At 41.8% G+C, this 25,551-nt stretch overlaps 1 protein-coding gene and 1 long non-coding RNA gene across 3 annotated transcripts; both read left to right on the top strand.

The window, feature by feature from the left end:
* The first annotated feature begins 7,508 nt into the window (after window positions 1-7,508).
* On the top strand, window positions 7,509-11,332 carry nkx6.1 (NK6 homeobox 1). 2 transcript variants are annotated; one of them, XM_054744065.2, is made up of 3 exons: window positions 7,509-8,397; window positions 8,684-8,856; window positions 9,141-11,332. In XM_054744065.2, exons 1-3 carry the CDS (start codon window positions 7,827-7,829, stop codon window positions 9,381-9,383), a joined length of 987 nt encoding a protein of 328 aa, XP_054600040.1. In that variant the 5' UTR covers window positions 7,509-7,826; the 3' UTR covers window positions 9,384-11,332. The 2 variants fall into 2 exon arrangements, with proteins under 2 accessions (XP_054600040.1, XP_015829971.1); XM_015974485.3 differs by having other exon boundaries at window positions 7,513-8,376.
* Window positions 11,333-14,537: 3,205 nt separating this feature from the next.
* On the top strand, window positions 14,538-20,217 carry LOC139070455 (uncharacterized). Its single transcript, XR_011520955.1, has 3 exons — window positions 14,538-16,060; window positions 18,160-18,285; window positions 19,814-20,217. It is a non-coding gene; the product is annotated as an uncharacterized lncRNA (long non-coding RNA).
* Window positions 20,218-25,551: the final 5,334 nt, after the last annotated feature.

Here is a 25,551-nt window from a genome sequence, read left to right as displayed (position 1 = left end):
CTGTGCTAGCATGAAGTCAACAAATAGGAGGAACATCTTAGGAGCTCCCATTTCACCAAGACTGAAGCCTTTACGGTGTAGCAATGGAAATGTCATTGTTCTGGGGAAATGTACTAAGTTGACCAACCTCAATTAGGAGCTTCTTTCTGATTACCTTCTGTGTAGCAAGAGAACAGTTGACATGTTCAAATACTAGTTTAGAACTTCCGCCACAACTCTTAAGATATAAATGGCCTGTATTTGTTCAGCGCCTTCTTGGGGTCCTACAGCCTCCCCCCCCCCCCAAGGTGCATCCTGTATCTATTAAATTTCTACATTTAGCCATATGGAGCCACATGTTGAATTCTGGATGAAGAGCTCTAGTTGGGTAATAGACCATTGTTGGAAAATTAGAGCTGTTAAATAATGTGCATCTTCTAAACCAGCCATGTGACAGAAAAGTCAGCTGACCGGCACATATTTAAGAGATGCTACAATCGGCTCTTGCTGCCCCTCTAAAGCTGATGTTTTCTATTATGATGGATTTTTGGAGTCCCTGTAGGAGGTGCTGGAGAGACCTCCAGCTGTTGACTCCTTCTGGGGGAGTTCAATGCTTAGTGGTCAATGACATGAGACCTGGAGAGGTGTGGTTGGGTGGAATGGCATGGCATGCGTGATGTGAATCCAAATGCTATGTTCAAGCATAAAGGTGTCCATATGTGCGCTTGGCTCCAGGATACCTAAGGCTGCATCTTAATGATCAACTTTGTTGTCTCATCTGATCTGTGGCTGCATGTCTTGGACACTCAGGTGAATGGAGAGGTGGAGCCGTTAACTGGCCACTACCTGGGAGAGGGTTCTCGCTGCAGAACTACAAAGGCAGAGCTGCACCAGAAGGTGAAGCTGCACCTTTGTGGTTCTGCAGCGAGCGCCACTTGCTACCTGGTGGAGAGATGGCTTTGATAGTGGGAGAGAATGCTGGTCAGACCTGGCAGGTCCAACCGTCTGGTGAGGGTCTGCCGACTACTGCCAAGTCACGCTGACCCCTGTCATTAAGTGCTTTGAGAAGATACTTCTAAACCACATCAGGGATAGCTTCCCTGCCAGTATAGACACACCAGTTTGCCTGGAAGACAGTCTCCATTATACCACACAGCCCTGACACACCTGCAGTCTCCCAACACTTGTCAGGATGGACTTCAGCTCAGCATTTAACACGACAAGCTGATTGTAAAGCTCCTCAACCTGGAATTCTTGACCTCAGTATGCCTCTGGATCAGGGACTTTCTCACAAACCAACCCCAGGTGTGGTCAGAATTCAGATCCAGCACCTGGATCAACGGTGTACACTTAACAACCTGCTGCTCAACACCAGACCAAAGAGGCCATCATGGATTACAAGAAGACAGCACTTTTCACCCAGGGGGAGTCAGTTGGGTGTGCGGTCAACATCAGATTCCTGGGCATCCACGTCACCTTGGACTTGGCCTAGTCACCGCACACCTCTGGTGAAAAAGGCCCAACAAATGCTGTTCTTCATGATAAAACTGAAGAGGGCCTCTTCCCCAGCTACTCAGGAACTTTTACACAGCCATGATTCAGCCATGACTGTCTGGTATGGAAACTGCAGTCGAGAACAAAAAAGATCTGGCTCAGGTGCTGAAAGACCAGCCAGCGGTTTGTGGGCAACCTGCTTATAGGTCGACTCCAGAAACGCTGGCAGACTGTCAAAGAAAGCCAGGTGTATTGCTGCTGACCCCTTTCACTGAGCTCAGAACTGAAGGACAGCTTCTAACCAGCTCAGTGGCCTAGTAGTAGAGTGTCCTCCCTGGGATTGGGAGATTGAAGTTCGATATCCAGTCGGGTCACACCAAAGACTTTAAAAATAGGACCCAATGCCTCACTGCTTGACACTCAGCTTTACGGGGTTTTACTGGGGAGGTTAACAACCAAATAGTTCCCGAGCACAGCCACTGCTGCAGCTCACCGTTCCCCTCCATGAGGATGGGTCAAATGCAGAGATGAATTTTACCAGGGTGTGATAATAACTATGGGACTTTAACTTTCCCCACAGCTATGAAAGCCACCCCAATCAATCAAACTTTATTTATATAGCACTTAATCATGCAATACATGCAACTCAAAGTGCTTAAAAAACATAAAAGGCCCCACATACCCATATTCCCTCCCATCCCCAGAATTTTAAAAACAGTCTGACAATAAAAAGATAAGAATAAGGAAACGCCATCAGGGGAGTCATCCGCCCCGACAGCAGCAGATCCGCAGCAGCAGCTGAGGCACCGACACAGGGCGCCCAGGGCAGGGAGGGCGGAGACCCCCGCCTCCACCCAGGCACACCTGGAAAGCACCCAGGCCGCCACAGCCGACCACCGCCCCCTGGGCACAGGGCACCCACAGAGGAAACACTGGGAAAAGGTTAAATTAATTTAAGGTTAAAATATAAAATCATAAGAGCTAAAATGAGAATTGTAATATAAAAAGTTATATAGAAATTAAAATTATGTTGATCATAAATCTATGGTAAAAAACAGTTTTAAAAAAGCGTATAAAGAAAGAATACATCAAATAAATAAACAAATAGATAAGTAACCCATGCAAATACTCAATGAATTTTTTAAAAAAGCGTTAAACATCAGTTAAAAACTAAGCTAAAAAGATGGGTCTTGAGCCTGCTTCCAAAAACATGAACGTTCTAGGCGGTCCTGAGGCGACCCCCCCCCCCCCCCCCACACACACACACACACACACACACACTCACACACACACCTTCCACTGCTGCTAAGGACTGCCAGAACTTGTAACCCACACAGGAGACTGCTCACTGCTATGTACTTGTTGTACGTCATGCTGCTATATGGCTGTTCACATTGAGTCATCATGTGCAATAACCTAGGTACATTATTCCCCAAATAGTCAGGGGCGCCTCCAGAAAATTTTGATAAGAATAGCTTGCCAGACAAGACCAAAGAAATTTTGGGGTGTCGCACCAAATAGGCCTTTGTGGTGACTCTGGGAGTTTAGCCTGTGGTGATGCACTGCATTGCTCCTTTATTCGTTTTAATTAAAAAGCTGTATGTATCTAAAAAAGTAATTAATTTTTTTTGTTCAATTTACCTGTTTCTGTGTTCAGAAATTATGGAAATAAAAACATTTTTTTTTCAAATGGTGAGAAGCAGAAACATGTATTTTTTATTCTGGTAATTTCTTTACTTATTATTTGTATAATTTTTTGTGTTTTACATTTCTGTCTTGATCAAATAAGATTAACTTATCGTTTGAGTTAGCATTAGTATGATTTATTAACACCGGCTTTTCCTGAGGGGCCAGACATTTTGGCAACCCATTGGGAGCGCCATTGTAAATAGTAGGTGCATCTCAGCCTGGTTTCTTTTTATGTGATATTTTCACTATTGCTGTAAAGCAGATTGAGTTGCCTTTGTATAGGAAATGTGCTATGTAAATGAAGCTGTCTTGTCTATTGGGTGCATTTTTTTTATCTGTGTAGAGATCTGTGCCTGTAAGTTGAGAGCTACTTTTTGGTTAATAATAAATGTTTATCCTCACAAAAAGCCTGGCTTGAATTTATAATAATTCATTTAATGCATTTTTGTTAGATAATAAACTTGTATCTGATAATAAAACCTGGTTTAAACTAATTATAATTACTTTTGGGTGCATTATCAATTTTAAACTAACATACATAACTTTTAGATCTATAATAATTTTCTTTCACAGTTATTTTATTGAAAAATGAAGCCAATGTTAGCTTTGTAGGTTTTCATGTAACACGTTTTTTCCTTTTTACTTCAAGTGAAAGTGTCTGGTCCAAACAGTTTTATTTATTATGAGATGATCAGAATGCCTCACATGGCCTCGGTGGAGCACAAGTGTCTGCTGGTGCAGACTGTAACCACACGAGGGCGCTATTGCACCGCACCTTTTACGTGCTTCATGTTGCACGCATCGGTTGCACTGCAAGATCTATTCTTCCATCCTCACAAGGGACATAACAAGCCATCACATTATAACCAAACGTTACCAGTGTGTCAGAAAAAGGAAATTTACAGAATTGTAACTTTATTTTGTCTTTAAAATGATTAAACACCGTTCTTAACATCCTTGCTGCTTTTTTATTTGCATCAGACATGGCAACAATATTTCTCAATAATCCAGTTAGAAAGTAATGATTTATTTTCATGTGTTTCTGCATAAAGAGGATCAGCTCACATGGATGCTCAAGCACTAATATTCTTTGTTTTCACTGGAGGTTGTACTTGTACATCAAAGTCCAGTTTATTATAATTCATTATGTTTGGTGTTATATTTGTCTATTAAACCATCAGATCAAACTACTACATTTTCTACTTCTGAATTTTATAAATGTGGATATGGGCAATATGGGGCAACGCCAACGTATCTGGTTGAAAGTTGCGGCATTGAAACATTCATTGGAAAACAATATAAACCCTATAATTCAGCAGCTTGTGGGGCATCCTTGTGCCCAAGCAGTTCTTATCTCCCACAAAACAGTCTCTGTTCTCATTCATTCATTCATTCATTCATTCATTCATTCATTCATTCGTTCATTCGTTCATTTGTTTGTTCGTTCTTTCATTCATTCATTCATTCATTTAGTTTCTTTTTAGACTTTCTGCTGGTAACCCATCCAGGTAACATTAACCTTCACCTAGCTGAGGCCTGTAGATGGAGCCTTTGGGGGTTTTCAATGATCACTGACCTCTGACCTCTGGGTGGATTTATTGGAAAGTGAAACAAGTTTGTTAGCTGTATAAGTTTGTAACTTACCTTTATCACTGTAAAATGCCCTTTAACCTCTCTCAGATTGATGGGCAGTTCTCTGAGGCCTGTGCTGGTTGTGTTAACACACACCTGTGTGCTCCAGACCATCAAACTGACTAAAGTCCTGCATACGGAGGAGCTCGGGCTGATGATGATCATTAGTCAGAGCGTTTTATTAAATGTTGTCATGTAGGAACTCAAGTTATTTGTTCACACTGACTTCCCTCACTTTGTCTAGTTTCTGTTTCATTTTATTTTTAACTGCAGGTCATTGCTTGTTGACTGATATATTACTAATTTTTGCTCAGAAAAAATACTGACCAAAGATATTTATAAAAATATATAGATGTTTGAACAAACATTAAACTGTAGTGTGTTGAATCATAATTTTTATACTGACATTATTATCCCACATGAAATTGCAACCCATATTGCCCCTAGGGGTTTTTATTAGTTATGATGAATTTTTTCTAATTAATTACTTACTACATATTTACTAAGAAGGAATTAAACACACTGCGCTTCATCCAAATGAGTGCCAGTGCTCAACAGCTGGTACTTGAAACTTAAAAATAAAAAGGAAGGCTGGAGCACTCGGGTCAAATAAAGTATTTAAAAGGTGCAGGTAAAAAAATAAATAAATAAACGAACATTTCGACATTGCTGTCTTCATCAGAGTTACATTTTCATTGTTTCAATCAGTTTAGACACACAGGTGTCTGCAGGCTGATTAGACAACAACATAATGGTCATAATCTCATTGGTTGTGAAGTAAAATGCTGGACCAGAGGTAGAGCTAGTACCTGTCCAAATAAATCAAGCAGAATAGGATTCATTTCCATCTATTTACAAATAATATTCATATATTAAAAACAGTGAGTTGTAGTCAATGTAGTAAACCAAATGCTGCAACAACATATATACAGTAGGCAAATATGACTGTTGTGTGATTATGACCGTTATGTTGTTGTCTAATCAGCCTGCAAACACCTGTGTGTATGAACTGATTGAAACACTTAATGTAACTCTGATGAAGACAGCAATATGGTGATACGTTAGTTTTTTTTACCTGCACCTACTTTATTTTTTTTACCTGCACCTATTAAATACTTTATTTTTTTTACCTGCACCTATTAAATACTTTATTTTTTTTACCTGCACCTATTAAATACTTTATTTTTTTACCTGCACCTATTAAATACTTTATTTTTTTTTCACCTGCACCTATTAAATACTTTATTTGACCGGAGTGCTCCAACCTAACTTTTATTCTTAAATATATTTAGCACTTACCATACCATATTTATTTGTAAAGCACATTTAACCACAGTGCTGAACATGGAAGGGTCGCAGAAACACAATATTTCTGATTTTTGTTAAAGTCAATTTATATACTTTATAGGAAATAAATAAATAAATTAATAAATTAATTAAAATGATTATGCTCAGGTGGAATCTGCTTAGAGATGACATTTTTTGTTTCCTCGAGTTGTTTTAAGATTCCACCAAATCTCTAAAATAAACTTTATTGATCAATTAGTTAAACATGTCTCTGATATTTCTGTCACGCCTAAATGATCCAGATCACCATTCAGTTGATTAAAACGTAAGAAGTGTGCGTTTCTGTTTGTGGTTCTGTCTGTGAGCTCTGCAGTGTCTCCAGAGAGAGCACGGAGCTCCGAGTAGCTGGAGATTTTGTGCTCAGTCAGAAAAAACTTATAACATGTATGCGCATGTTTGTGCTGTAAATTATTTTTAACTAAAGTCTAAGAGAAAACACTGTTTCGGTCTGAGTGATAACTTATTTATAGATACATGAAAGCAAAAACACCTGATCAACATGAATAGCCGGAAGTAAAAGATAATTCCATTAATTTTTAGAGCATGGAATTTCAAATACATTCGGTTTTTTCCAAAGGAAGGAAGTGGGCCTGGCGGTCTCCAAATCCAGAAATCATGTCGGGTTGTTTTTGCTGTTGGACAAGAAAACAGTTTTTATGAACAGATTCTGCATGACTGAAATATTTCTGATGAAGCTGTTCTGTTCATGTGGGCTGGATCAGTTATTTTCCTGGAGTGTCTCGGAACAGCTGCGTCCCATTTATTTATTGGATCTTCTTTAGACAGCGCAATGGTTTGATTCCCAGTCAGGGTTGTTTACAGTCTGCATCAACACGCATGTATCTAACTGGTTTATAAAGAACAATTATTGAAAACAGATCAATAAAACAAAGAGACGGAGTCACGAGGAGGAATAACTGTGAATGTCCCGGAGACAAGAACAGCTGAAGAAACCAGAAGACGGACTGGTTTATGATAAAAACAGGAGCGGATCTGTGTCAGACTCAGATTAATCAGACCAAAGAGGGACCTGATCGGACCTTTCTGCGCTCTGGAGGAATCTTCTGCTCGTCTCCATCCTGTTTTATCCCTTCATCTATTTTCCTCCTTCTGTTCTCCTTCACTTTTCCGTGTCGCTTCATCAGACAGCAGTCGAGCCGCGCAGCCAATCAGGGGGCTTCCTGAAGCTGGACTGGCTACGTCACGATCGGGTCCCCCAATCCAGTCACAGACATCACACACACACACACACACACACACACACACACACACACACACACACACACACACACACACACACACACGCACGCACGCACGCACGCACGCACACACACACACACACACACACACACACACACACACACACACACACACACACACCATCTGAAAGTTTGGACTTGCAGCTGAACCAGATCCGGAGAAGAGGATCAGCTTTCAGGACTCCTCCAGGACCGATCAGAGAGCTGCTGCGCGCGCCGCGCTGGACCTGACAGGGGCCCGAACCCGAATTGTCTGCAGGAACTTTGTTGCCGCTTTTCTGGACCGTTTGTGGATCTGCTTTCATGTGAGATGGGCTCCGACAGGAAGAGACTGTTGCTTTAGTCTAAGTCCGCTCTCTGCGCGCTGCAGGGCCCGAACCCGACCAGACCGAACCCAGTCCTCCCGGGTCCCTCACACAGGTGGGAATGTTAGCAGTCCAGATGGACGGCTCCCGACAGAGCGCCTTCCTCCTCAGCACCCCCCCTCTGGCAGCTCTGCACAGCATGACCGAGATGAAGACCCCTCTGTACCCGGCCTACCCGCTCTCCTCCACCTGCTCCAACTCCTCCACCTCCCCCACCACCACGTCCCCCAACCCGGGCGGCATTGCCGTGTCCTCACCGGGGATCAAGAGCTCCACCGGACTGTCCTCGGGGCTCGGTTCTCCGCAGCAGTGCTCCTCCGCCACTCCTCACGGGATTAATGACATCCTCAACCGGCCCGCCGGCTCTACCCTCGGCTCCACGGCGGCAGCGGCTGCTTCTTCCTCGGCGGGGATTCTGTCAGGACTGCCCCGGTTCAGCAGCCTCAGCCCCCCGCCACCTCCCGGACTCTACTTCAGCCCCAGCGCAGCGGCAGTGGCCGTGGCCCGGTACCCCAAACCACTGGCGGACCTCCCGGGCAGGACGCCGATCTTCTGGCCCGGAGTAATGCAGAGTGCGCACTGGAGAGACGCCAGATTTGCGTGTTCACCTCGTGAGTTTTGCGCGCGCGTGTGTGAGTATGTGTGTGTGGTGGGGTCTGCAAAAATCAAACTAAACTATTAAAATACTGTGTGAACGTTTTATCCAAAAATTTTATTATTTTGTAAAATGCCTAAATGCGGAATTATTATTATTTTATTTATTAGTGTTTTTGTTAGCAGGGAGCCGTGTGGGGGCAAGGGCCCGTGCAGGGGCCCCATTTAATTTTAATTAAATGATATATGATCTTTCTTTATGGGGCCCACAATCCCTGCTGGCCCCTTGTCAGAACTGATGCGCCTGTTCGGTTTGTGTTGCAGATCAGAACTCCGTCCTGCTGGATAAGGACGGGAAACGCAAACACACGCGGCCCACCTTCTCCGGACAGCAGATCTTCGCTCTGGAAAAAACTTTTGAACAAACTAAATATCTGGCGGGTCCGGAGAGAGCGAGGCTGGCCTACTCGCTGGGCATGACGGAGAGCCAAGTGAAGGTAACGCACACACGCGCGCGCGTCTGTTATTTTCTACAGAAAAATATATATTTTTTTACATTTAAAATGTATAAAATATATGAAAAAATGTTCAGAATATTTAAAAAAAAAGACTCACATTTTTTCTGCATCATTTTTATTTCTGGGTTTATTTCGCTAAACCCGGATGTAGCTGCAGGTTCAATCAGACGTAATCAGGATCTGATTCACTTGATACAAGAAAATAACAAAAACCTGAATAAATAAGACGCACATGAACTGATTGATGTGTGTGCGCGCGCCAGGTGTGGTTCCAGAACAGGAGGACCAAGTGGAGAAAAAAGCACGCGGCAGAGATGGCCTCCGCTAAGAAGAAGCAGGATTCGGAGACGGAGAGGCTCAAGGGCACTTCGGACAACGAGGAGGAGGATGACGACTACAACAAGCCTCTGGACCCGAACTCGGACGACGAGAAGATCACACAGCTTCTAAAGAAACACAAACCGGGCTCTCTGCTCGCGCACACGTCAGAGAACGACAGCTCCTAATGCCTGGCCTTTTTTCCGTTTCTGACCCACCGAGTGTTCTTCTGACTCCAAACCGAACTCTGGGAGCCGGTCACACCCCAAGGGACTTTTAGCGGCGGAGGACTCCCGCGGGTCCAGACTCGCTCCGGCAGAGAAAACCCGCCTTTCCTGTAAATAGAAACGTGAGTTGTGTGAACAGAACCGAACCGGCTGTGGATCGGTTCTGTGTAGCTTCTTTCTGTTCCTGCTGGTTGTTTGTACTGATGCGCTGCTCCTAAATCAGCCTGATCAGTCCTGGTTCCTGAACGCCTCATGATCCGTCAGTTTAAGGATGGTCGTGAACGCAGCAGCACCTGCACACACACACACACACACACACACACACACACACACACACACACACACACACACACACACACACACACACACACTCTCTCTCTCTCTCTCTCTCTCTCTCTCTCTCTCTCTCTCTCTCTCTCTCTCTCTCTCTCTCTCTCTCTCTCTCTCTCTCTCTCTCTCTCTCTCTCTCTCTCTCTCTAAGCACTTTTTAGACTAGAGGACTGCTGCGATGCGTTTGCTGACCACAGAAAAACCGATCACCGAAACCGGTTATTTACCTTACTGTAGTAATTCACTATATTTATTATTGTTTAACATTAGGCCCCGTTAGTCGTGTCACAGTCTAAATATTTTTGAGCAGAAAAATTAAATAAATATTTTCTGTAAATTCCGTTACTATTTTCTCTTTTTTGGGAGAGATTTTGAAAGTTATTTTTCTCTGACTGGAGACACACATAATTATTATAACCTGTTTATTTATTTTTTTAATTTTATTTTTGTTTGTTCATTGAACCGGCTCTGAAGGTCATTCTGCACAAAACCGGATCAGACTGAATCTGTTTAAAGCGTAAAAAGCAACACGCCTACAACTGCATCTAATCTTCAGAAATTCTCACTAAACCCGCAGGATTTGCGCTGTTCCTTTATTATTATTATTATTATTATTATTATTATTATTATTATTATTATTTGAACAGAGACACATTTTTCTAAAACAACTATCCACAGTAAATCGTTATTTAGAAAATTTTAATTCCACGCCTCTTAACAAGCTTTCAATGGGTTAGGGTTTGGGTTAACCCTATTTGTTATTTTTTAAAATCTGGGTGGAAAAAAAAGAAAAAAAATGAGCTGACTTTTGCTGACTTGGAAAAATGTTTAATTCAAACTCATTTAGATTTAAAAATAACAAAATAACAACGTCGTTAATACAATGAATTTATGAATCTAACTTTAACGTTTTCAACAACAACAACAACAACAACAACAACGATAATAATAATAATAATAATAATAATAATAATAATAATAATAATAATAACAATTTAGCAGAGATGTACCCACTCACTTTTCCTGACTGCTATTTTATTCATAATAATTACTAAATGAACTGTTTCCTAAAGTTTAACGTAATGACACAAAAGGCACTTCATTTATCTTTTTATTGTTTTAAAAACACTCAAATTATTTTGATAGTGTGTTTTTTATGATGAGGGGTTCAGTTTGGGCTGATTTTGTTCCTCTTTCTCCTCCTGATTGCTGCAGCTGATTCATTTTGATCATGAGGCCTCAGATTATGTCAAACCTGCTTTCTCAACATTACCTTTTAGTATTTGTTTCATTCCAAATATGTTTGAAGTCAAAAACACTTAAAATTTCTGCTCAGAAATGATCTCTGACTGACACCCCGAATTGTTTTCCTAATCAAACAGATGTTCTGTCTAAAACACAAAGAAACAGAAATAAATCTACACATTTACTTTAAGCTGAAGGGATGTTTTCAGATGTTTATTGCTAAACAGAAAGTGTTTTTCTTTATTATGCATAAATAAGAAAATATTGATAATTTATGTCTGCCATAAATGAATTGTTATAAAGAAATCAGCATAAAATCTTACCTGTTTTATTTACTAATGGTTTGTCCTTTATTGACCAGAGTTGACTGATTGACCCTCTATATCATTCTGATTGGTCTGTGCGGTTTTTGCTATATGAATGAGCTGGGCACAAGGGGCCCCGGGTTCAGCTCATGAACACAGCTGGCCCTGAACAGAGCAGAGGGGCCACACTTCATTTTCAGCTCAAAGGGTCCTGGTGGATCTGATGACCTTGTAGACCTCTCGCTGTTACAGAAGATCTTGTCATTAATCAGCAGATTAAAAAGATGATAAACAGATCAACAGAATAGAAAAGTGTGGCGACGTTTCCAGCTATTTAATAGGCTTCTTTCCTTCTCAATTTTCCATTCATATCATTTACAATTATTTTTAAAAATCAAACTGAAGATGTTTAAATGAGTAAGTCCTCCCAAAACGACTAGATGGATGTAATCTCTGAGTATCTCAGAATAAAACTGGGCTCTGAAACGTGCAGAGATACTGACGGACGTCCTGCTTCCGTTGATCCGTCAGCCAGACAGAGCTTCAGGATGGTTTCCTCCACCTCACTCACACACACGCACGCACGCACACACGCACGCACACACACACACACACACACACACACACACACACACACACACACACACACACACACACACACACACACACACACACACACACACACACACACACACACACACACACACACACACACACACACACAGCATCTTCTCAACATGTGGTCAGGTTCCAAAGAGCTGGTCCTCCATGACATCACACATCCAGGTTAACTAGCTTTAAGTGGGACACTAACTAGCTATCTATCTAACTACCAGCACCTGCGGACAGAGCTAACCTGTTCAGGCTGAAAGCTGAAAACAATTATTCTGGATTATTTTGATGAAGATGATGCAGAGTCTTCCTGCCCTTCAAATCAAATCAAATCAAAGCTTTATTTATAAAGCGCCTTCCGCAACCCTGTCAGGAAGCCCAAGGCGCTGAACACTGTACAGTACAAAAGTTAAATAAAGTGAATAAATCAGAAAATAAAAGCAATTCAAATTACAGATTACAAATTACAAAAAAGGTGAAACATTCTAGAAGAAGACAAATGTGTAAAACAAGGGAAAAATTGAACCAATGAAAACTGTGAGATAAAATCAACATAATTGAGTTCAGACTCATGATGTTAACATGTTAATGCATCAGTGATGATCACATGCACATGAACATTACCATGAATGTGTCCCAGCAGAAAATGAAACAGCCCGTCTCCTGCTTTCACAAATGTGTGTGTTTTTTTAATAAATAATAATGAATTCCATCTGTGTTTCCAAAAATATTCTACACTCTTAAATAACATTTCCAATAACTACCTTCCCAATTTGCTGATGAGTTTAAGCTTGACTGAGCTGTTGATGGGAACAGTTGTGAAGCTCCATCAAAAAGAAGGAGAGAAAATGTTTTAGTTAGCTGCCTCCTAATCTGGAACACAGAACAAGAGAGGGGCTTGTGAAAGACACAGCACTTTGAAAAATGTAACCACTTTAGTTTAGAACCGGCTGGGTTTGATAGTTTTGGTTTGTATTTTGTTTTTACTTAAAATTGCATTTTTAAAAGCTAATTCTTTATTTGCTGAAGTTACTCATTTAACCAAAAACCAAAACACCCCCTCTATAAAAGATCACTGAAGCAGCAAATGAAGTTATTCAGCTTAGTGAAACCTGCAAAATGTAAAAGGTTTGCTGCTTTCACTTACTCAAAAGAAAAATAGTTATAAATGTTTAATAATGATGATGATAATAATAATAACAATAATAATAACAACAACAACAACAATAATAACAACAACAACAACAACAACAACAACAATAATAATAATAATAATAAAAAAATAATACTTTATTTTTGACACATGACAATAATCTGAGTTAGCTTAAGTTAAGAAGTTAGATGCGTTCATTTACAGAGAAAACTCTAGGATCCAGCTTTTGTAAGTAAAGAAAATTCATGCAGAAAATACAAAATAAGAAGAAATGTAGATTAAATAATTATTGATAAAAAGAAGAATGTTTATATTTAGGTTATTTGTCATTATTTTAAGATTTTTTTTATTAGATCAAAATGCTCATTGGTATTTAAAATGAATATAGATGGAAGGATGAAGAATATTTAAAATCTCTAGAAGAGTTTCCATTTTTTCCCAGACCACTTTCTGAGGCCTGTGTGACTAAAAACATCAGGAGCATTTCTGGTCAGTCTGAGCTTTATTTTCTCTTCTGATGTTTAACCAACATGAACAAATACAAATCTGAAACTGCCCACTTTGTGTTGCTTTAATTCAGCGCTCCACCACATAAAGCTCACATCTAAAACCCATAAGAAATAGATGAAAAGTGTTGTTGTCCTACTGCACCAGACTTTATTGATCTGCAGTATTGCTGCCGTCTCCAGCTATAGAACTGTCTCTAACCCTGATCAGGCTGCTCACCAGTTCTTCCTCCTTCATGCTGACATTTTCATTTCATTACATGAAAAGTGTTTCTTAAAAATACAAATCTCTTTTAAATTCAGCCCTTACAGCTGCTGCTGCATGGAGTCCAGGATGGAGGTAAAAGGTTCCTGGTGGTGCCGAAAATATCAGGTTAGAGTTCAGGAGGAGCTGGATGTCCATGATCACCACCTGTCAATAAAAACAAAACAAGGAAACAAATTCTGAACATTGTGAGTGTTATAACGTGTAAAATGCAAAACTCTGACCCGCTCTTTATCAGATCACTCAGCTCACTCGGCCCAGACCCAAAAACAACCAGATGCAAGAAAAGAGTTAATTCATCATTAAGAAATTAGTGTGTGTGTGTGTGTGTGTGTGTGTGTGTGTGACAAAAAAACAACAACATTGTGCATTAGCAGCACTCTTAGAGGATGTCAGTCATCCCTGCAGTAGCTCGCTATGTGTGCATATTTTATCTGTCTTGTTGTTTTATGACTCTATTAAATTTAGACCAATTTAAGAGTTATTAATTATTAAACAAGAACAGCAAAGCATTTTACATTTAATCATATTATGCATTCATAAATAAATTCTTTATCATAACATTTTTTATTTCTAGTTTCTGCCTGGTGTTAACAACAACAACAACAACAACAATAATAATAATAATAATAATAATAATAATAATAATAATAAACAATAATAAAAACAACAACAACAACAACAACAATATTATTATTATTAATAATTAAAACAACAACAACAATAAAAACAACAACAACAACAATATTATTATTATTATTATAAAAATAATTCTTCATAGGCTTCTACTTGGTTAGTTAAATTATCTCAGTAATATCTAATAGAGCTGCTCTCACATCATTTTTTGTCTTTTTTGTGTTTTTGTCAGCAAACGAGAAACTCTGACACGTTTCCCCCGGTCACTGTAACGGCACATAGTTCTGTTTTATCTTCAGACCCAAAAGATAAACAATGACAAAGCGCATTCATAAACAGACTAAATGAAGGAGCATAATGAACACAGCTTCAGCCCATGACAGCTTTCATTCAAAATTTAAACATTCTTTTTGATTTCTGTAAATCACCTCAGACCCCAGACTTGGTGACCCACAGAGGGGTCCTAATCACAGCCTGTTGGACCTTTGTAATTGAACAGAAAATGTATTAAATTATTAATTTTAGCAGGTCCCTCTAGAGCCAGTCAGCATGCTCACTGAGCACAAAAACAGGGCCTCAGTGGGAAATTTCACCTTTTCTGTTTTGCATGAAAATCTTTCACTTTGCAACAGTCACTGTTAGAGAGTAGCCGTTTGTGCAACAATAAAATAATCAGATCTGCATTTGCTTTCCAATGTTTGCTTTAGATTTGTAAGTGAATGAACGCTCTGGTGTGTTGTGATGTTTTCCCAGCGCAGTTTGACAGTTTCAGCACCATGAAGATCCAGGTGGAGGCAATGAGCTCACTGTTGACTCCAGGTGGGGGAAACATTGTTTTTATGTAATCCAGGTGTAGTGAACATGGCCCCATCCCTCAGAGACCCACGGCAGCATCTGTTCACTCTGTCAGCCGGCTGGCTGCTGCTCCGACTGCACCTTCAGAGGTTTTCTATCTATCTGTCGTTTTTCTGATTTGTTTTTTTATTTAATTGTAGTGTTTTGACCCTCTGGGCCACTGTAGCCATAGAGGAACCAGACAGGTGTGGTTTGGTTTAATTCCAAACTGATGGAGCAGAAGATGAATGCACAGGCCTGTAGTGGTTTTAGCTCTGCTCACTCTTCACTTGTATTTGTAAACGACCGACCACCCCAAACTGAATCCAACCTGTTAGCATGGTTTCAGCAGACAGCTCCACCTGTTGACTCCCACTAATTCTTCCCTGTTTGCCAGCATGACTAATGTGTGAGTCGACCTTTATAAAGAGCTCATTGACAGGCTCCCAGCTGACCATGTACTACACAAGATTACACACAAGGACATGTGTCACGGGAGCCTGCAGCTCCCACAGACATGAAAGGCGGTCTTATCTCCTTCCAGCACGCCTGCAGTTCTCTGATAAGGAGCACTTGGGGATTCTGCATTATGTTCAGCAGAAGCACTGTCTGCTACCTCCTCTAACAACACATTCATGGTTGAGTGGAAACACTGCGCCTTAGCAGCACTCTTAGAGGATGTCAGTCATCCCTGCAGCAGCACGCCGTCATCCGACTGCAACGATCAGCCGCCCAGCGGACGTGGAAATAAGGTCTTTGTTAATTGCTTTGTGTGCTTGAGAAACTTAATGACAACTTCTGTGTCATTACCTGATTATGAGTCTGTGTTAATGTATGTACCCCCCCCCCCCCCCCCCCACACACACACACCTGCTGACTTGAATAGAGGTTTGTGTATCTGAGGCAGCAGAGGGATCTTTAGCTCTGACTGCCAAACTATTTTTCTGTCCCCAGATAATCTCTGGTTTTACATGAACCACAGGGTGCATGGAAAAAATACACAGAATTGCATGAAAAACTTTATTGTGTCATCATGAGTCTAATCAGCAGTCCGCCCAGCATGGACGTAATTGGGGGGGGTGCATGTCCCCCCCACTCTTTCCAAAGTCAAGTTTTGACCCCTGCACTTTTTACCATCCAAAAACAATATTACGCTATATTTAATTGACACTGGTTGAGCTCTAGGACCAAGCAGAAAACAACTGTTTGTGTTGAAGCCTGTTTCCCATTAGAGCGTACTGTAAAGATTCACCCCCCCCCCCCCTCCCCACTCCGTGTCCCCCCCACTTCTAAAGTTAGAATTACGTCCATGCCGCCCAGGGATGGCGACCAAGAACTTTCTGGGGTTTTACATATCGGAACATAAACACTGGAACATTTTAAAAGTAAATCTAAAAAGTGTCAATTTATTTAATTTTATTTATATTGAGCCAGTTCACAAGAAAAGTCATCTCAAGGCACTTTACAAAGCAAACATTCCAGATTAACCTACTTATCAGTGTGTTGCGTTCAGTTCATCATTCTAATTAGTTACATAATGTTACATTATGTAACTTTATGTAACAATTCTAATTAGTTACATAATGCATGGAGTCACTGACTTATTGTGTCAGAGACTTTCCAGCAATCCCCCACTGGCCAAGCATGTAGCGATAGTGGAGAGGAAAACTCCCTTTTAACAGGAAGAAACCTCCAGCTGAATCTGGACTAGGGTTGGGCATCGTTTGATTTTGAACGATTCAGACTCCGATTCAATTCCTTGTTTTGATTCCGGTTCCTCTCGATTCCCGATTCCGATTCTTTCAAGGCATGACATGTTTTACATGAGCCAGCTAACCACAAGTCCTACCTACTTGATTAAATAATCTTAACTTAACATGAATTTTAATTCCATGAACAATAACATCACCTTCATTTAGACAAAAACTTGTTTTGGAGAAAAAAAGAAAAAGACTTGCAGCACAACCAAAGTCTGGAAGAAGCCTCTGGGATGAGAGGCTAAATGTCTCCAACATATCCAGAAACAACCCGCTGTTTTCAGCTAAAACTCTCAGGATGATCGTGTCCAGGATGACTGAGAACTACACCTCCATGCTGCAGCAGCATTCAGTCAGAACAGAAAGTGAAACTTAAATGTAGCTGGCTGCGTCTGACTGCTCATGCTCGGTGTGTGTTTTTATTTCTGTAGTGAGACAAACTCACCTCACACCGTCCAGAGTTTGTTCTTTAAAGCTTCTATTAAATCCACCATGTTGACGTATTTTAACAAGTTTCCTCTGCAGGAATTAAAGTTTATATGACGGAGTAAAAGTTCGGCAAACGCGTTTTTTTATATTTGGCCGCTGCGCGCCGGGTGGGGGGAGGGGGACTTGGTGCTGCACACAGACAGCTGGTGTGATCAGCTCTGAAAAGCATTGATCACAATTTGCAGATCAAGTTTATTTTTCACGGAGATCGGCCGCGGATTCCTCTTCCGTCGGCATTCTAGGAATCGAAATTAAACACTTTGAACGATTCCGGGAAAAATGAACAGGGAACCGGTTCCAATCAATGATCAATGCTCGATGCCCAACCCTAATCTGGACCAGTATGAGCACTATGAGCTGCTCGATACAGCAACTAGATCCTCCTCTGGTTTTATTCATGAAGATAAACCGTTAATTGATGATATTTTACAAGAAGAGTCACGTCACTAACACAAAAGTTCAAATCCAATTCATTCCACCAAATCACAGTGGAACCTCACCTATTCACAAACAGAACAGTGACAGTTCAAAACAATCAGATTCAGTAAATTAGTAATTTACCAATCTAAAGTAAGCAGTACATTGCTTCCAATTCTCATTTACAGTTTCATTCTCAATCCTAAACCAGCATGGAGCAACGGACAGAAGTCAAAGCTTCTTGCTGAGCAGAGCCTGGCTAAGAATGGACGTCCCTTGGCCCTGACTGTGGGCTTGACTGGACACACACAAAGGTACTAATAACAACTGAGAGAAAAAACAATATATAATCTGAAATTGTTCAAACATCTCTCACATTACTGTAACTCATGTAACTCTCAATTAGAATGTTCTCTACTGATGACAAAATGAGTCAAACCCATTTGACATGTGAAAACTGCTAACAGTGGCTCATTAGGGTCACCATGGTAACCAAACACCTGTTTGGCTGCAACTAATTAAATGTGGAGACATTATACAGATTATAAATGGCAGCAAGGAATCCCAAGTCACTGTAAAAACAATTACAAATTCAGCAGGTTCTGGTGGACACATTTGTACGTATATATGTGTGTGTGTGTGGTGTTTATTATAGGATTAATGACCTCATGTTCAGTGTGTGAGGACCTAACTAACCCTTTCTAACTCATAAACATCTGCGTTGATTGGGAGAGTTCAGTCGCCTTTGACCGTATCAGAATGAGAAAGCCATTGTATTTAATTATGAGTCGGAGGCCGGTTGTGCTCCTCCTGAATGATGGGCAGTGTGGAAACAATACCTGGTCCAATATGAGGGACGAAGGTGGAGTGGGGACTCAGAATAAGCACTTTCTGTAGACTCTGGCAATGAATACCCCTGACCTCCTCACCCAAGTATTTTGTTCTCATTTAAATTTAGCACTAGCCACGCTAAAATAACCTGTTAACACATATAATAGTGCAGCAATAATAACCTCTTCAATCATATTTTAAAAGTCACGTCAAGGCGAGTGGCCGTAATTCATCTCTATGCAAATTCTTTGATGTCAGCCCATTAGTGTGTCGCTACAGGGGTTTTATTAAAATGCATTCAGTCCTTCTCACTTCCTGCTCAGGACTAATAAAGCTAGAGCCCTGTTGCACAAGAATTATAGCAACTATTAGGGTAACATATGGAAAGCGTGCACCATGAAAATAAAAACTAACAGATAAGGTGTCAGGGTCAGGCTCAGGGAGCAATTACTCTGGGAATGATTTGAAAGTAATGGATTGTTCCAGAGCAGACTGACACAGACCTGGAAATGTGAGTTTGATTAATCATTCATGAGGGTGGCTACCTGGAATCACCCCTACCCCAACCTGTAGCTCTGCTGCCATTGCCGCCAGCAGTTGGGCTCACGAAAGGTTACAATACTAAGGAAGTCATAAACTGCATTAAATGTTTTTTAGAATAAAACACCCAAAGTAATCAATTCACCAATGACCTGGTATAGACTTTAGTAAGTTGTGTCCTGGACTGGTGGACATATGAGTGTCCACCATCACTTCCTGGATTTGTATTTTGAACAACAACAAATTCAACTACAGTAAAAGCTGCGATGTGGGTTTATTGAGATGGCAGGTAAAATATTCAACAAAAAGCTCATCAGGTCCATTCTTAATAGATGACCTTTTCTTTCATAATGCATGGGTAAAGTTTTCTTCTGCATGGAAATGCTCCTGTCTTAGCTGCAAATCAACCTTTGACCAGCAGGTTCCAGGTTCACGTTGTGATTTTATCATTAATCTGTATGTACCAACCAGCAGCACCAACCAAAAAGCAGAAACGCCAATCAGCAGCAAAACCAACCAGGAGCACATCCAACCAGCAACACGACCAACCAGAAACACCACCAACCTGCAATAGCACCAACCAGCAGCACTACCATCCAGCAGCACCACCAACCAGCAGCACCACCAACTAGCAGCATCACAAACCAGCAACATCACAAATCAGCAACACCACCAACCAGCAGCACCACCAACCAGCAGCACCACCAACAAGCAGCATCACAAACCAGCAACAACACAAACCAGGAGCACCACCCAGCACCACCACCAACCAGCAGCATTACAAACCAGCAACACCACAAACCAACAGAAAAACCTATCAGCAACACCACCAACTAGCAACATAACCAGCAAAACCACCAGCCAACAGCACCACCATACCTACAACACCACTAACCAACAGCAAACCAACCAGCTGAACCACCAACCAACAGCACAACCAGCCAAACCATGAACCAACCAGCAGCATCACAAACCAGCAACAACACGAACCAGCAGCACCACCAACCAGCATCATCACAAACCAGCAACACCACAAACCAACAGAAAAACCTATTAGCAACACCACCAACTAGCAACACAACCAGCAAAACCACCAGCCAACAGCACCACCATTGAGCAGCACCACCATATCTGCAACACCACCAACCAGAAGCACCACCAACCAGCAAAACCACCAACCAGCAGCAACACCAACCAGTAGAAACACCAACCCGCAGCAAAACCAACCAACTACATCACCAAGTAGCAACACAACCAGCAAAACCACAACCAGCAAAACCACAACCAGCAGTACCACCAACCAGCAGCATCACAAACCAGCATCACCACCAACCAGCAGCACCACCAACCAGCATCACAAACTAGCAACACAACAAACCAACAGAAAAACCTACCAGCAACACCACCAACTAGCAACACAACCAGCAAAACCTCCAACCAGCAACACCACCAACCAGCAACAGTCCCTGTGGGCTGAAGGGTCTATTGGCCTGTGCCTCCAAATACCAGCAAAACCAAACAACAACACCAACAAGCAGCACCACCAAGCAGCAGCACCACCAACCAGGAGCACCACCAACAAGCAGTACTAACCAGGAGCAACATCCACTAACACCACCACCAGTTAAGGGTGGACTGGCCATCAGCAGTACCCAGTGTGCTGAAGGGTCTGTCGGCCTGTGCCTCCAAAAACCAGCAAAACCAACCAGCAACATGACCAACCAGGAACAACACCAACCAGCAACAACAACCAGCAGCACCACCAGCCAGCAACACCATCAACCAGCAGCACAACCAGCAACACCACCAACCAGCAGCCCCGCCAACAAGCAACGCCACCGACAAGCAGTAAAACTAACCATCAACATCACCAACCAGCAGAACCACCAACCGGCAGCACAACCAGCAATACCTCCAACTAGCAACAAAAGCAAACATCAACACCATCATCAAGCAGCAAAACCAACCAGAAACAAAAGCAACCAGCAGAACTTCCAACCAGTAGCAACACACACCAGCAACACCACCAACCAGCAGCAACGCCAATCAGCAGCATTGCGAATCAGGAGCATCGCCAACCAGCAGCAAACCCAACTAGCCCCAACACCAGTCAGCAGCATTATCAACCAGCAGCACCAGCAACACCAGCCAGCAACACCACCATCCAGCAACACCAATGAACAACACCACCAACCAACAGCACCATCAACCAGCAGCACAAGCAACACCACCAACAAGCAGCAAAACCAACCAGCAACACCACCTATCAGCAGCACAACCAGCAACACCTCCAACCAACACCAACAACCAGCAGCACCACCAACAAGCAGCACCAAACATTAGCAACATCCACTAACACCACCATCAGTTAAGGGTGGACTGGCCATCAGCAGTACCCTGTGGGCTGAATGGTCTGTCGGCCTGTGCCTCCAAAAAAACAGCAAAACCAATCAGCAACATGACCAACCAGCAGCATCACTAAGTAGCAGCACAACCAGCAGCACCAATGAGCAAACCCACCAACCAGCAGCAATACCAACCAGTGCAATCACCAACCAGCAACTGGTTCTGACTCGAGTTTCTACCAACTGACCGCTTCTTAAGGATCTCAGAGCCCTGCTGGGCGTATACCTGAAGGACATCTGACATGAATTCTATGCCATTGAGTGGCATGGTATATTCATAAACTAATAGAAGTACTTCGAAATTGAATCTGTATTTTACTGGTAACCAGTACGTATAGAGATTTAAGAACAGGAGTGATGTGCTTGGTTCTCTTGGTTCTTGTTAAGACTCTAGCAGCAGCATTCTGAATAAGCTGCAGTTGTTTCACAGCTTTTTGTAAAGACCAGTCAACAGACTATTGCAATAGTCCAGCCTGCTGGAGATGAACACTTGAATGAGTTTCTCTAGGTCTTGTCTGGACATGAGACTTCTGAGCCATGCTATTTGATGCAGATGATGAAACAGTGATCTAGTTATAGCCTTAATGCGACCAGTGAAGCTCAGGTCTGAGTCAATTATCACACCAATATTTCTAAGCTGGGTCTTTGTCTTTATTTCTCTGGAGCTAAGTTGAGCAATAACCTCTATCTGATCCTTCTTTTTTCCAAAGAGAATAACTTCTCGTGTCTTTGTTTAACTGGAAGTAGTTTGATTGCATACAATCCTTAACTTGCTCTACACACTGGTAGAGTGAGTCTAGGGGACTACAGTCACTAGGTGAAAGAGCTAGGTAGATCTGGGTGTCATCTGCATAACTATGATAAGTAATATTGTTATTGTTTATGACCTGACCCAGAGGGAGCATGTAGAGATTGAAGAGCAGTGGTCCAAGAATTGAGCTTTGGGGGACCCCACATGTCATGGTGATCAGCTTTGATTTGTGATCACCAATAGAAACAACATAACCCCTGTCTTCAAGATAAGATTGAAGCCAACTACGGCCCACCCAGGTTATGAGCCTATCAAAAAGGATGTTGTGGTCCACGGTATCAAAAACTGCAGTGAGATCGAGCCTCAGGACAGATGTTTTGCCTGAATCTGTGTTTAGACAAATATCATTTAGTACTTTAATAAGTGCAGTCTCAATGCTGCGGTGTTGTCTAACACCTGACAAGCCAGACTAAATAAATGTATTATTTAGTCTGGCCATGCTCCATTGACGGCTCTCGGTTGTGGGGCGGGTTCTACCGTTGTCTTTCAAAGCTGGATCATAACAGCTTTTTCTGTCTTTTTCCCAATGAAAGGGAGATTAGAGAATGGTCTGTAGTTATTCATCACTAAGGGATCTAATTTCCTTTTCTTTAGAAGAGGCTTAACAGCAGCAGTTTTCAATGATTTGTGAAAAATACATGACATTAAGGAACAGTTTTCAGTACATCAGCTTGTGTGGAATGACCAAACTGTTGGTTTGGACCTCACCGTTAATAAACTGAATAACAAGCACTATTACTAAAACAATAGTAGGAATACACGCATAACGTTAACAACTTTAAAAAATGCAGCTTATAAAAATATTTTTTGCCTTAAAAACCAGCATGTTTACCTTTACCGGTGTCGGTACCAGATCGGCTTGGGGTCCTGCGTCTGCAAATTACGTCACAGTAGATGGTTGGCTGAACGTAAAACTAACGGAAGTTACGATACCACATTCGTAAAACTTACGTTAGCACGTTGACATTGATAATTTTGATTTGTCAGAACAAATTTACGGTTGTAGTCATAGCAGTTGTAGTCCTGTAGTCCAAAGATCAACACATTTCAGAGAAAATATGTTTGAATTTCTTTTTTCTTTTTCTTTTTTCCCCTGTGTCCTGTCTGGCTGCAAACAGAATTAATGTCTGAATGATGGCCAAATCAAAATCAAATAAAATCAAAATCAAAAACAAAACTATTGCCATAGTCCGCCCTATTCTCTCTCAGGCCAATACGGAGATGCTGATGCATGCCTTTATCACCAGTAGAATAGACTACTGTAATGCCCTGCTTTCTGGTCTTCCCAAAAAGAGCATCTCAGGTTTACAACTTCTACAAAGTTCGGCAGCACGTGTTCTGACGAACACCAGGAGGCGGGAGCACATTACACTGATTTTAGAATCATTGCATTGGCTTCCTGTATGTTTCAGGATCAATTTGAATGTTTTTCTAATGGTTTTTAAGTGTCTTAATGGTCTTGAGCCTTCTTATCTCTCAGAACTGCTTTTACCATGTGAACCCTCACGGCCTCTGCTCTCCTCTGGCAGGCATCTCCTGCAGTTTTGCCAACTCCCCCTGATAGAAAGTGTCCGAAGTTGACCCAGAAAGTCACCCAGATGTCGCTAGATGACGTCAAATGCTAATTTGCATATTCATGACGTCATCAAGCCAGATTGGCTTTCATTGTCCCCATAGCGTGTCAATGTTATTAATTAGTATGATTAAAATGGCCCAAATTGGTTTGATATTTAGAATAAATTCCAAAAATATCAACAAAGTGACATTAAGACAGATATGGTTTGGTGATCTAAACAATTCTGTTGTAGGATATTCCTCAGATCTGCTCTCCTCATTCTCACAGACATTTTCCTAAAAAGCTGGGTTTTTTTTTACACCTCATAGTTTCTCAACTTCTCTGTTGTGTATTCTCTCCATCGTGATAATAACGGCGCACCGAGCAAAAGGGAGTGGGTGTCTCATAGCATAACCATCCCTGTGTCACTGAAGGAAATACAGATGAGCCACAGAGCTGCGTGTGTAAACGGGACGGTAGTTGAAACTCCCGTTGACTTTATTTGCCAAATGCAGGAAAAGCCAAAGTGTCTGACGGCTGCAAAATCAGAGATCGCAGGTTGACGCCTGCGCCATCTCTAGTAGAAGCGTGAGCCTGCAGCAGCAGCAGACGTAAATCGGCGGTCTCCAGCTCTGCAGCTGAGATGTACCTTTGTCTTCGCCCAACCAAAAACGGTTTATGATTGGTCAGTCCTCGTGAAAAATGTGCAGATTATCGTTCTCTTTCCTTTCTCCCGGAAGAACAGTTCACAGTGCAAATGGTTTCTTTGTTGCTAATCTGTAGAGAATATCTACAAGAAAGTTCTACAGAAAGTTGCAACGGGTCCTGAGAAATGTCGCTAGGTTTGTCGCTAGGCGCTTTTTGGAAAAAAAGTTGTTGAGGGGGGTCAAAAAGTCGTTAGGAACAGCGACAAAGTCACTGAGTTGGCAACACTGGTCTCCTGGTCATCCCTGAAGTCAGGACACACACTCATGGCGAGGCGTCCTTCCAGTATTACGGCCCTCGCCTCTGGAACGAGCTGCTGGAGGACCTCAGGGCCGCAGAGAACGTTCATGTTTTTAAGTCATGTTTTAAGTCATGTTTTAAGTCATGTTTTAAGTCATGTTTTAGTCCACCCCCGAGGCAACCCAAACACCTCCAGAGCGGGGCAGCAGCCCCCCAGCCCCAGACACCCCCAGTGAACCCACCTCCAGGGAATGTCTGGATACTCAGATCTTCAGTCCCATCACCCACATCATCCCGCAGGACAATATGGTACTGGTAATACTGGTAAACGGTGACCCTCAAAAGCTCTTGATTTTGATGAAATGGGGCAAAAGAAAATGTAAAAACTTCATTGAAAAGACACCAAGCAATGTTTTGAATGAATGAATGAATGGATATAATTACATAACAACTAAGGAAATATACAGACAAATTCCACGTTAATACAAATAGA

Source organism: Nothobranchius furzeri, chromosome 6 (genome assembly GCF_043380555.1).
Source record: "Nothobranchius furzeri strain GRZ-AD chromosome 6, NfurGRZ-RIMD1, whole genome shotgun sequence".
Taxonomy (NCBI): Eukaryota; Metazoa; Chordata; class Actinopteri; order Cyprinodontiformes; family Nothobranchiidae; genus Nothobranchius; species Nothobranchius furzeri.
This window is presented reverse-complemented; position numbering and strand designations above follow the sequence as displayed.